General features: G+C 38.7%; 1 protein-coding gene across 1 annotated transcript; it reads right to left on the bottom strand.

The window, feature by feature from the left end:
- Positions 1-1,246: 1,246 nt before the first annotated feature.
- Positions 1,247-9,105, bottom strand: LOC308091793 (ankyrin repeat and SOCS box protein 13-like). The gene is made up of 6 exons (XM_080437515.1): positions 8,933-9,105; positions 4,261-4,460; positions 3,702-3,852; positions 3,358-3,492; positions 3,064-3,255; positions 1,247-2,573 (listed from the first exon to the last, which is right to left on the bottom strand). The coding sequence occupies exons 1-6, from the start codon at positions 8,973-8,975 to the stop codon at positions 2,416-2,418; spliced, it is 879 nt and encodes a 292-aa protein (XP_080293641.1). The 5' UTR covers positions 8,976-9,105; the 3' UTR covers positions 1,247-2,415.
- Between the last annotated feature and the right edge of the window lie 4,912 nt (positions 9,106-14,017).

Consider the following 14,017-nt stretch of genomic DNA (forward strand, 5'->3'; position numbering starts at 1 on the left):
TCTTAATATCAATCTTAGCCTGTGCACCAAGAACTGACACAGATGTTCCTATCAAACATCAAAATGCATGAATGCAGTATGAAGCAGGCCCTAATAAGTTACCATAATGGACATAGTGTGTCCATTATTTTGTCCTATCGGACCTATATAGCACACAACAAACGGTTTTGTTATCACGGTCTTGTGGCCCCTGACTTCAAGTCATTTTACAATTGTGGCCCCCTGCCTAATCTAGTTGAATATCCCTGAGGTAGGGGGTCCCTGCTCCATCTCCCCATCAGTTTTGGGGTCCGTGGCCTGAAAACGTTGAAGACCCCTGGTATAGACCATACATCTCATTTGATATTGTAATCCCAGGAGGTATGTTTTTATTCAACTCTCATCGAAATGGCACCTCCATAAATTGGAAACATACAAATAACAATTGTGATAAGATTGACCTGAGGTCATTTCTAACATAGTGATTTTCTGTCACATTGTGGCTGTGACATGGCAGCAATCACAATTAGAGGACCACTTATGCAGTTTAAATGTTGTCAATACAGAGGACAACTTTACTTATGTTTACAAGTTAAAACATGTTGCAATATGTAATACAGAGATTATGGCTGCATAATTGTAAAGAGTGTTTTACACACTATTAACTCTCTCAGTGCCACGCCCCGACATATCCCGAGTTTTTCCCGAGTACCCTCAGTGCCAGCACGAGAAATCCCGAGTTTTTACTTTTGACTGTGGTCGCGCTATTCTGTGTATTTTTCATGATCACTTTCACTTCCTGACTACATCAGACTCACCCGGAGCCGGATGTAAAAAAAAAAAATTCATTTCCGGGTCACGTTGTTTTTCTCCGGTGATTTTCGGCCAGAATAGGGAAAGTCACGGTTTTTCACACGTTATAAAAAACAAACGGAGAGGTCCACGTCTACTCTCTTTGGTCTGGGTGACGATCAGTCATCGTAGTCGTGTATCACATCGTAATTTAGCGCGATCAACGATTGTCAAAAATGTCAACATCCGGTTCTGACCGGATATGACGTGAGCCTGTTTGGGAGGGGGCGAGTGAGCCAGCGAGATCATCAATGTGTCGATTTGTTGCTCTCTACTGGTAGAACTGTATTATGGGTTTAAAACCCCAATCAGATCATTTATTTGAATGAAAAATTACAAAATTTAAAAAAAACGCAAATTCCTGGCAGTTTGGGAGTACTTTATGAAAATACTCTTGGCACTGAAAGAGTTAAGACATATTTTCATGTATTTTAATAAAGCATAAGTGTGGAATCACTGTTCTATCCAGGTATATTCCTACCATGAAACAAAAAACAAGTCAACATTTTTAGAACAGTACACATACAGTACATTATAAATAATACTGCATTTTATTAGGATTCATTTTTCATTGTTAAAAAAAAGAAAAAATCTTAAAGTGCTATATGACTGCAACACAGAACAGGTATGTTTTTAAAATAAAAGTACTAGTCTACATATTTACACTTTAAATTCAGACAGAAGGTCTGTGTTATTTACAAATAAACATTCAAATAAGTGTTCATAAAATATTTACAAATAATGACAGTATACATAGGACCACAATGGAAACAAGCCCTCAGGGCTTTTTGTGTTATCCTTTTTTTTGCAAACTGTTAATAAAGTATTCAATCAATCAATATGGCAGTAACAGTATTAAAATTACTGCTTAATGATATAGTCAAGTCTACAATGCATTGCTCAAGCTTAAACAATTTTATGAGCTCAAACCTAATTGAGCAACAATAGTTCATATAATAACCTCCACATGAACCCCAAAACATCTCTGTATATAATGTTGGTCTTCATGATTTGCCTTCTTTCATTCTGTTGCATCAACCACTATGTATACAATACATGATAAAAGCAGTACATGTGAGGTTAAAATCATAAAAACCACATGGGCAGGTGCATAAACCCTTGAACGTTACAAACCATAAACCCCCTGTAAGCACGCTCTTCCTACTTCAAGTTCTTTACCATGATTCAACGGCAGCAGCATGTGTGAATGAATCACTTCCTTACAAACGTTAGGTTTCAGGAAGTGACTATGTTTCAACTTTCACATCCTGTTCTATTACTTCCTGGCCAGTTAATAGCAGAAGCTAGAGCAATGTGCCCACAATGTGCCCAATGCAGCGACAATTCCTTTTCGTCTGTTTATTCCCCCTTCAGTAGTGAGCAATGTTACCTCTGATTAAGCCCTCTATATTATATTCTGTTTTGTTTTTGTCTCTGTTTTGTAATTGTGTTGTTGCTCCCTGCCTCCCTTCCCCAAAAGGACCACAATGGAAACAAGCCTTCGGGCTTTCTTGTGTTTTTATCCTTTTGAATTCATTTTCAATAAAGTGCTCAATCAATCAATATGGGATGTGACTAGAGTTGTCAGAGGTCATAAAGTTCAATAACTGGAGGTGGAATGTAAGAAAGAAAGTTTATGATGCGATTGGGCAAACCCAGTTTGGAAATGACTTCACGTGTTCTTGCTCCATGAGCCCTTCTCAGGGTCACTCTGCTAAGCTGCTGCAGGGTGAGGGGTGTATCTGAGAAAGAGAAGAAGATTGGACATGAGATCTTAAGTGGTTAATTCATAATGTACTTTTTCCCTTCCTAGAAAAGCACAATATTAGTCTTTGAAATGTAGTGGAGTGCACAAGTATCCAACAATACAAATACAAGTCAAGTACAGATACCGGTACTCAAAAAAATTACTATAAAGCACTGTTTCCCAAACAATGGGTCGGGACCCATTTTTTTCTAATTATTTCAAAAGATTTTCAAAAACAAACAAAAAAGGTAATTAATAAAACCAATGAAATTGCATATTTTCTTTGACTACTAGTGAAAATAGCAAATCTACAAGCTCACAATGTGTGTGATGCGACACGTGAGCTTGTAGATCGGCGATTTTCACTATTTTGGGTCTCGAGCTAAAACAAATAGGAACCACTGCTATAAAGTACAGTACTTGAGTAAATGTACTTAGTTACTTTCCACCACTGCTGAATCCATACTGTAGAAGAAAAAACTCACTCTCATAGAACTCAAGGCAGAGATAACAGGGAGATCCATGCCTGGTGTAGTTCAGAGGCTTTCTTCCAAGGTTATCCCTGGCATACACATCACCCCCAAACTCTACAAGTAGGTCTATCAAGCTGATGTTCTGTACTTTTGCTGCATGATGAAGGGCTGTCTCGTGTATTTTAGCAGCATTCACATTTGCACCTTGAGGGGAAAAAGAAAGCGGTTATTGTTTTTCCACCATTCTTGTTGTTTATAAAACATGAATACCACAATATCTTAATAAATGATACTGTTTAGGCTCACCTGAGTTGAGGAGCACTTTAGCACAGTCATGATGTTGCCTGGCACAGGCTACATGAAGTGGGGTACCAAAATGGCAGTCATGGGCCTCCATGTGAGCCCCTTCATCAATCAAAAGTTGAACGCAATCTGAGTTACCTATTGCAAACACGTCAAAAGGTGGACAATATATTGCAGTTTAGGACAACAATTTAGGTAATTTCGTGAAGTTCAATATGAAGTTGTTTAATATTGAGAAACAATAATAATAATAACAAAAACATAAATAATCAAAACACAGGCAACAAGAGCAATAGAGCATCATTGTACATCTCTGTGCACATGAGCCATAACTGGATGTAATGTACCTCCCATGCAAGCCTCGTGAAGGGGTGAGAAGGTGAACAATGGAGGGTTGACTGTTGCTCCATATTCCAAAAGCAGCTTGACACACTCAAGGCTCCCAGCAGAGCAGGCATCACAGAGCGGAGTGCTGCCATCAATATTACGTGCATCTACCTGTGCGACACAAATGCAATGCAAAATGAGTGCAAGATGAGAGCAGCTGCAAACTTGATTTATTTTTGTACTTAAAACTAGTCCTACATTGGAGGCAGACAATCTGGAGATAGAAAAGCTGGATTCTATACTGATGAAACCCTCCCATTCCCTCTATAAAGAGCTAGTGAAGGCAATTTATATTGACACATATATTCATTCTTGATAGACTTACTTATAGTCACTCATATATTCATTGTTGATGGGTTGTACATACAGCATACAGTAGGTATACTTTATATGCATTATATACAGAATATACATAATGTTAACTCAGTCAGAACCAGTGCAGATGTCTGGTGGTAGACTGAAAATAAACAGTATAAACATCTTCCACAATCTTGTAAAATTGTTACATGAAGACCTCACCTGTGCGCCAGCGGCCAGCAGCAGCCTGACACATTGGGTCTGTCCCTGTATACATGCTTCATGTAGAGGGGTGATAGAGTCCACAGCCACAATGTTAACTGCTGCCCCTCCCTGGATGAGTTGCTGCAGCTGTTGGGCCCTGCCTTGTGCAGCAGCCTCGTGAACAGCAGACCGGTCTGACCAGAATCCTAGGCCATGAGCTGTAAACACAAACAAGCCAATAGCTGTAAAGAGCCCTATTTATTCACTACCTCTTTAGCCCATTTAGACCTGAGGTCGATTCTAAAAACGCCTTCTAAAACCTAACTTTTTTGAAAACGTTCAAATTCTTACACAAAAAAATTATAAATAATTATGCTGCTATATGTATGGCAACAACTAATGAGACACAGAGGTGGCTCCCGGATTGAAAGGTATAACAACGTATAGGTTACAACAGGTCCAAATGGGCTAGAATAGCTTGAATTCAATCCACATACAGTATTATAGCTACAATAGAGCCATAATGCTCTCTACCAGGCCAGAGGCTTTGTTTTCACCCGATTTATGAGTGTGTTTGTCCACGGCTAATCTTGCAAACTACTAGATCCGTTCACAGTCAATAAAAAATGTGTGTCTAAATGTTGTCCAATGTCCAAGTTTATTTCCTGTTGCAGTTTTTGTGAATATCAGTAACTGTCACCTGACAGGAAATAAACTTATGAAACTGTAAACCTTGACCCAAGCTGCTCCGGTGACTCATGCTTTTGAGTCATGTGCTAAACTACCGTAGTTAGGAAATGAAGTCCAAAGGGCGTGTATCTCTCCTACAGTACATGGTCGTTAATGAAATATCAACATGCACATACTGTATGCTTAAACGACATTTTGAAACACACCATACCTTAGTTAAAATCCTCCATATCATTATGATTGATTCAACAAGAACATTACATATTTCCTCAAAAACACACAATTTATAATTTAGATATTTAGCATACACAAGAGTGACTTACGATAAGAAAGGTAGAAACTAGGATACCAGGTAAACAATTAATTTATCGGTCTAACAATATACTATCTAAATAACAATCTGTACATTGAAACTATAGGATACCAGGTAAACAATGAACATGGCATCGATATTAATGATATGCTATTACATTCATTACACACATACATCAATCAGCAGAACCACAGTACAAAACCATCAAGACATTTACACATACTTGTCACACTAGTCATTTACAAGACTTCTGCAACAGTGTTGATTTTGACAGCACATTTTGCTTTAGTTTTAGTCATAGTCTTTTGAACCAAATTCCATTTAGTTTTAGTCTAGTTTTAGTCAACTAAATATCATACAATTTTAGTCGGCTACATCTACAGTTGATTTAGTCAACTAAAATGTATTTTGACGGTGCCTTGATGGCGTCATAATGGCTGCTTTTACACTTGGTCGCATGCTGAAAATAGCCGATCTACAAGCTCACGTAGATCGGCTATTTTCAGAGCACAACACCCGAGCGCAACCAAACATAAAATGACTTGTCTTAGTTCTACTGGATCTCTTCTCCACTAGTCCCTCCCTAACATTTTAGTCTAGTTTTTATTTGTTGAGGAAATTGTCAATATATTTAGTCTAGTTTTAGTCATCATAGCTTAGTTTTTATTTATTTAGTTTTCGTCAGTGAAAAAAGGTAGTCGACGAACATTTTTTGTCATAGTTTTAGTCGACGAAATCAACACTGTTCTGCAACACTGTTCTGAGTGTACAAATAGATCCATTTGTACACTCTCAAGAGTTATGAAATTCAAAAGTTCGAGAACCACCGGTATTGTAATTGTATGCTGTATACGGTTCCAAATGTGATGGAACCGAACCGATTCCGGTTCCTCAATGTCGATCCACCAGCTCAGTGGCCTTGTGGTTTTGAGTGTCCGCTGTGAGACTGGGAGGTCGGGTGGGGTTCGATCCCCGGCCGGGTCATACCAATGGGACCCAGTGCCTTTGGGGATTGGGGTAAGTCCCTGCGACATACTAGCGTCATGTCCAGGGGATGTACTTGTACATCAAGCCTCAGGGCTCTGCAAGGCTTACTTAATGTCGGATCCGGTTCCTCCAGTGCCGAAACCTCAACCCTAATTGGAATGCTGTTCAACACCACAATATCGGTGTAAAAGAAAGTGCTTGTCTACTTTACAGCTATGTACAGTGACAGTCATACATTGGCTCCTGTGTTGTGGTCATATTGATTACCAACCATAACAATTTGTGAGCTCAGGCACTCACTATGGTCAGCTGTATCCACTGATGATCTACAGCAGGGGTGGGCAACTTTGAATGTGGAGAGGCCCTACTAAGAGGGCCACTATATTTCCACACTCAATTCCGAGGGCCACATTGCATATACTGTTGGGCAGACACCTCTTATCGCCGTATTTTAACTTTTTTGCCGTACTTCACACAAAAGTAGCAAAAATAGCCGATCTACAAGCTCAAAACGCGTTGCAGTGCAACGCGTTTTGAGCTGGTAGATCTGCTATTTTTGAATTGGAATCGAGATTTGTTTTTGCCATCTTTGAATTGGAATCCTGAAAAGTAACATTTGTTTTTTTATTTCAAATGCATTTAGTTATACTTATGTTAACTGTATGAACTTAAATACAAATACATTAGACATAAAAAAGACAATGGAATTTTAATACTAGTTATTAAGCTACTATAATATAGATTGAAGTAATTAAAGCGGGTCATGTTTGCATGTTTGGAATTGTAACAGCTGAAATCAATAATATGTCATGTATTCCGATCTACAGTATAATCAAGTGTTTGATTTAATATCAGTGGCTGTACCATCAATGATGTTATAAATAATACATGCGATTGAGTTTAAGCTGAACAGGTAGCAAAACCAAAGCTTTGAATTCATATGCCCCAACAACTACTTTGGAACATTACGCTCGTACCAAATCTTTCCATTTTTAACCAATGGATTTGTTGATTGTGCGCTGGCTATACCATGGAACTGTATTGGTTTTAAAAACCTCCCAAAAACCTGTCTTTGATTGAGCTCTTTTTCCTCTTTTGCACTGTAATTGTATACATTCTTACTTCTTTTGTTTTATGTGTCCTAAAGTCATTTTATAATTTTATAATAATATAGTTTCCTTTGCTTGATGTTCTGAGTAAAGCACATTGAATTGCCTTGTTGTTGAAATGTGCTATACAAATAAAACTGCCTTGCCTTGCCTCCCAGAGGCATGTAGTATTTTGAGTTTATTGACACGTTTGTAGATTTGTAGGTCCAGTCAGTTCACCAGTGAGTTATGATTTCACTCCTAAATGTGTGGCAGATTATTTAGTTGCAACTTAATCCTTTCCATTACCACTTTTAACTTGTCCAACAACCCAAAGCAGGCGTAGAACCAACATAATGTACATTATGTACATAATGTACAACATAATATCACCTTTTGTTTGCTTCCAACAATGAATATTTGTACCTCCTTAGTATTACCATAGTTATTACTAATAGCCTTGGATCAAGACTATCATGTATTTTTATCGATTTTGACATATATATCTAAATACATATATATCTAAATACAAAAGTAAAATACATCTATGATAGACTGTCTTGATCCAAGGCTAAGTCACTACTATGCATTTTAAAGACTGTGGACCTGCGTTGCTAGGGAGCAGCCTTGGGTCTGCGTTTATTTCCTGTCAGCTGATAATAATCAAACACTGCAGTCAGTGCAACAGGAACTAAACTTTGGACACATTTAGAACGTTTATATAATGTCAAATGAGAAAAGGTCTAAATCTAGTTATTGGTTTTTGCATTAGTCAGCAAGCGAATGTCCCACCATGACAGCAGTGGTGTAAAGTAACTAAATACATTTACTCAAGTACTGTACTTAAGTAAAATTTTGAGGTATTATTTTTTACTTTACTAGAGTATTTCCAATTGTCAGTACTTCTACTTCTACTCCACTACACCTCAGAGGCAAATATTATACTTTTACTCCACTACAATTATTTGAAAACTTTAGTTACTAGTTACTTTGTAGATTTTGATTATTATTACAAAACATACATTAACCACTTCAGCCCTAAATACATTTCGGCCATTCGAAAATAGCTATATGCTATTTTCAAAAGATGCGTATACATTTGAAAACTTAATGAGTACTTTCTACTTTTGGTACTTTAAGTAATAAGTATATTTTGATACCAATACTTTTGTACTTTCACTCAAGTACATTTTGAATTCCAGACTTTTACTTGTAACAGAGTATTTCTACATTGCAGCATTGATACTTTTACTTAAAAGGAAACAAATGTAGTACTTTTCCCACCACTGCATGACAGCCACCAGACATCTGACAGACAGGGCACTAACAAGCTTAGCAGCCTTGCTCAACTTAATGCCAGCCAGTTTAAGAAAGCTAGTTGGTTACAGTAGCTGTTAGCCGACGCAACATTATAGCTCTGACAAAAGGACATAATGTAAATTATAACATCTGGCTGACCTCCGTTCAGTTGATACAGAATCATGGCATGATTAGAATCAGGCTAGTATTGCTAGTAATTATTCCCTTTACATTTGAGGCATGTTACTACTACCGTACTACCGTAGCACAGACGCAAGTCACCTTCCAGAGACTGCTAATCATCATTATTTACCTATATCTCCAAACAACGACGGTCTGGGCCGAGAAATCTCCATTTCATGATACCTTTTATGTCTTCTATAGACGTCAAACAATTGTTCGATTCATTTTTAAGTAACAAAATAATGCTGCGAAGAAGGGCAACATTGTAGCTGCAAACCCAGATCCCCAAAGTGGCTTGCACTGTTGGACTGTAATCCTGTTGGATTGTGGGAAATGTAGTTACATATTGTTGCTGCAACCAGCTTGTGGGCGTGGCTTACGGGTGCTGAAGAGCTTCTATGGAGGTGATATAAATTAAACCTGTTTATACCTATAGCTCTGTGGTTTATACAAAAATAGTTTCTTCAAACATTTTAGGTGAGAAATTTAACATGTAGTCAAATAATATTGATTCATTATCACATTCACGTTAATTTCACATTTACAGCTGGCTGACCTTAAAAGTATTTTGCAATATTAGCAGCTTCTCTGTAAACAATGTATATTTCACCTATATACAACAAAAATAGTTTATGATAACATTTGAGACAAGAAAAGGCCATGCAGGTTAGGCCTGCTGGGTGACAAATATCACAATATTTTTTACCGAATACCTCAACATCGATATTGTGACGATAATATTGTATTGTGACAATAATGTACTTGCCTAAAAAAGAATCATACATTTTCAAAGCAGCGTAAATAGTTGCTCAACAAGCTCACAATGGGTCACATGGAAACCCATTGTGAGCTTGTAGATTAGCAATTTTTTTTTAATGTCAAAACATTTTTTAAAATATAAAATAGGGCTTCAGTAATTAAAGCCAGGAAAGGACAACACGTATGATATTACAAAATCCAAAATCACAGACAATAGGCTATCGAGGCTCATCATACGATATCAAAATAACATTGATATATTGCCCAGGAACATTTAGCACTCGGGGTCGCTCGAAACGGATTATTGAACTTTTGTTCAATCCAGTGGATAGTTGAAACCAAAGGATATTAGTATATTTTTAGGAGTCAAACAGAAATCCAAAATATGTAAATATGAAAACGTGTAGCGAACAGAACAGAACAGAACAGAACAGAACAGAACAGAACAGAACAGAACAGAACAGAACAGAACAGAACAGAACAGAACAGAACAGAACAGAACAGCTGTTCTCTGCATTCCTTGGATCATGATGCAACTCTCATAGGCCTGCCCATTTTCTTCAAAAACACAGGTACATTTTTACCTGTTAGTTTTTCATCCTTCGTTTAAAAGAATATTCCTGTCTACGCAAAGTACGTTTAAAAATATATATCTGTCCACCCTAAAATTGATTAAAATGCAAAAAAAATGCAGCTTTCATCGCGAGACGTGTATCGACAGCCTGTCAACAACTGTAGTACATGACTATTACTTAAATTTTATATTTTCCTGGTCTTTAAGGAACATCAAGGGATGGTCAGCATGTTTAGCCTATCAACTCCAGTACTGTATTGTTGTGTCCTGGAGCCTCATGCCTCAATCCTTTTGCCTCAGACCTCTCGCCTGGATGAAGTGGCATGTACAATGACAACTACACAGGGACAAAACACCAATTGCAAACCATGAATATGAATTTGTTTTATTTCTTTATTTGCCGGTGCGCCGACAGAAGCCCTGTGGGGCACGTCCGGGTAAGAGGAGAACCGAGCAATGGGTGGCAACCAGTGGCAACTCACTGTAGTCCCAATTGCATACCAATAGGGTGGAAATCAGTCATCTATTTTGAAAGTGCACATTGTAATTGACAATTAGTCGACATGGTTCACATCTAGAAATGTTGACATGAAATACATTTTTTGTTCAGAAACATGAAGCTGTGGTTTTACATAATGGTAGACTACTGAAAGGTGGAATAGGCGCAAGCTTTTATTTGGAAAATTAAAAGCTCAAGGTTGTGTGGGTTTAGCATGCCAAACAAGAGGTATGAGAGGTATGAGAGGCATGAGACCCATCTCATCCAGTATTATGACCATGCACTCATTGAGGACACAGAGATCATATCTTCATGAATTCCTAACTGTCACCTTGAATGACATTTCAATGTTTGCTCTACGACCAAATCACAGCCACGCTGATATACAGTGCCCCATCTTGTGTGATATTAGTTATTTTTATTCTTTTGAACAGTTTGGCTTTTCATTCCACTCATTATGACTTCAGTTTGTAACTTTTGCAGGTGAGACTGAGTGACAATTGCAGTTTGTTGCTAATATGTATGTTACCCTCACCATGGTAACTGGACTACAGTAAATATATATTGGTTTAATATATTGTTTGACTTTTACTACTAGTCTTTATCAAATCTATGTGTAGAAAACGTCCTCTATCAGTGCAAGCATCATGTAAAATGGACTATTTTCCTTGGGGCACTAGAATGCACTGGTAGAGCGCATAACATTAAGACTCAGTCCTTGCGCAACCGGCCGTCTTCAAATCTGACCCGAGGCACTTTGCTGCATGTCCTTCCCCATCTGTCTCTCTGTATTTCCTGTCTCTCTCCGCAGTAACTGTTAATAAAGGCTACATCCCGGTGTTGATGGCAGTGACTGGCCAGTCTCATTCTCCTGGCTGCTATCTTCTCACTCACCTTCGGTAGCCCCCCCCAAAGATGCTTGTTGGCTACAGCATGTTCATCCTGGTTGATGTTAAGTATTGCACCATCAAGGGACTTCTGTACCTAATTTGGTGAGAAAAAAACAAATCATGGTTGTGCAACAAACAGCAACGTTTGTAGAACTTTGTGGCCATCTGTCTCTCTGTATTTCCTGTCTCTCTCCACAGTAACTGTTAATAAAGGCTACATCCCGGTGTTGATGGCAGTGACTGGCCAGTCTCATTCTCCTGGCTGCTATCTTCTCACTCACCTTCGGTAGCCCCCCCCCCCAAAGATGCTTGTTGGCTACAGCATGTTCATCCTGGTTGATGTTAAGTATTGCACCATCAAGGGACTTCTGTACCTAATTTGGTGAGAAAAAGAAAATCATGGTTGTGCAACAAACAGCAACGTTTGTAGAACTTTGTGGCATCCACTATGGGTCTAAGTGAGATTGCTATTGTCCCCCTAGATATGTGGAGTTGCATCATGATACAATGATGCAACTGGAATGATTGTACGACCTACTGTACAGTTGGCAGTGTGTACGAAAAATTATTTTAATTTGAGCTGCGCACAAGCAGACAGAGATGTCACACACACACACACACACACACACACACACACACACACACACACACACACACACACACACACACACACACACACACACACACACACACACACACACACACACACACACACACACACACACACACACACACACACACAAGGAATCCATTAGATTCATTTCATTTCGGTAAGCTATGAAAAGCAACTTGCAGAGACTTGAAACTAGGTAATGCCCTAAGGACCAAAAGCAGGTCCAACATTACGGTAATTATGCATCAGAACCTTTTCCAACCTTGTGAATAATTGAAAACTCTTTTGTTGTAAACACATTTTGTTAAACAAATAAAATTGATCTAATTCCCAATCCCAACCACCCCCAACGTCTTCCCTTGTGTATTGTGAAGAGGAAGCCCTTTGAGAATAATAAGTGCTACAGTATGTAACATCTCTCACTCATTACCAGTGTTTATTTGTTTTATTTTATTCTTTGTTTTGTTTTGTTTTTATTCTTAGTCCGCAAGGAGATCATGTTTTCACCCCTGTCTGTCTGTGTGTCTGTCGGTAGCTAATCTAGCAAAAATATTAGCCTGATCAGTGTCATATTGATTGTAAACGGCAGTGGCTCAGGGGTGGCAGCTCATGGGCGGCAGTTGCTCAGGGGTGGAGTGGACAGTAGAGCGGCCGGATGGCAACTGTGAGGTTCCCAGTTCGATCCCGGGCTCCCCCAGAGTTTGTGTAGAAGTGTCCTTGAGCAAGACGCTGAACCCCTAATTGCTCCCGATGAGCAGGTTGGTGCCTTGCATGGTTTCCTCCGCCATCGGTGTATGAATGTGTGTGTGAATGGGTGAATGTAATGCACAATCTATCTAAATCGCTTTGGATAAAAGCGCTATATAAATGTACTATTTATGTAAATGCACGATTTTAAACACTGCCAGCTGAAGTAACTCAGTTCCCATGTGTTTTTCAAAACGGGCAATGACAACTTTGTTTTATTTTTAAACCTCTTAGTAACACCAACATTGTTCAAGTAGTTTTGTTCATATTGGTGAACATCATAATGAGGATTGTAACATGCAGAGGAAGAGGGAGAGAGAAAAAGGATGTCAGTGTGCATACACCACATCAAAGCGCTATTCACTTTTACAATTTGACAGAGAGAGAGAGGAAGAGCTGGCATGTGAGAGAGAGAGAGAGAGAGAGAGAGAGAGAGAGAGAGAGAGAGAGAGAGAGAGAGAGAGAGAGAGATGCTGTTCAGCTCAAACTCATGATTATATCTTTACGAACATACATTTATAAATGTGACAAAATACCCTGTGCAACTATGATGCGCACATGTGTGCATATAGCTGTTAGCCACAAATGCTAGGTAGGAATGTTATTTAGATAGCATGATGATGTTTAGAGAGATGCTATTTGATGTTTTTTACTCGCTATCGTAGTTACCTTGAAATGCTAAACTGTTTTCTTTGGACTTTGTATAGGATTCATTTTCACTCTGGAAAAGAGTGACTGCTAAATTGCATTGTTATTACATTTTTTTTGTTGCTGCAATGTTGAGGAGTTGAACCCATGTGCTAAGCTGGCCCAATTCATGGCTGTAAATCAGCACAGTCACTTGTAGAGTGCAACCAAAAGTGCTGTATTCACCCTCCAAAAGTAAAAAAAAGTGTGAAAAATACATCAAAATGACATGAGCATCAAACGGTGGCATGGTGGCAGCTCCACCATGGCCTATCAACAGCTGAGTCTGTCGTCTCCTCCTTCTTGTTCTTGGGGTTGTATGGCAGTTGGCAGTTTGTTTACCTCAGATAGTAATTGTGTTTTGTCGCTTTTCCTTCCTCTCCACTGAGGTTCATGTGAACTAAATACTTACATTTCTGAGAAAAATGTAGCCTAGCACACAAAGA

The sequence above is a fragment of the Gymnoscopelus braueri genome (genome assembly GCF_963280865.1).
Source record: "Gymnoscopelus braueri genome assembly, chromosome: 9".
NCBI lineage: Eukaryota > Metazoa > Chordata > Actinopteri > Myctophiformes > Myctophidae > Gymnoscopelus > Gymnoscopelus braueri.

Coding starts and splice junctions, on each gene's coding strand:
- LOC308091793 (XM_080437515.1), bottom strand. CDS start 8,975: ATGGAGATTTCTCGGCCCAGACCGTCGTTGTTTGGAGATATAG. Junction 3,256..3,357: donor TAAAGTGCTCCTCAACTCAG/GTGAGCCTAAAC, acceptor TTTCCCCTCAAG/GTGCAAATGTGAATGCTGCT. Junction 2,574..3,063: donor CTGCCTTGAGTTCTATGAGA/GTGAGTTTTTTC, acceptor TCTCTTTCTCAG/ATACACCCCTCACCCTGCAG.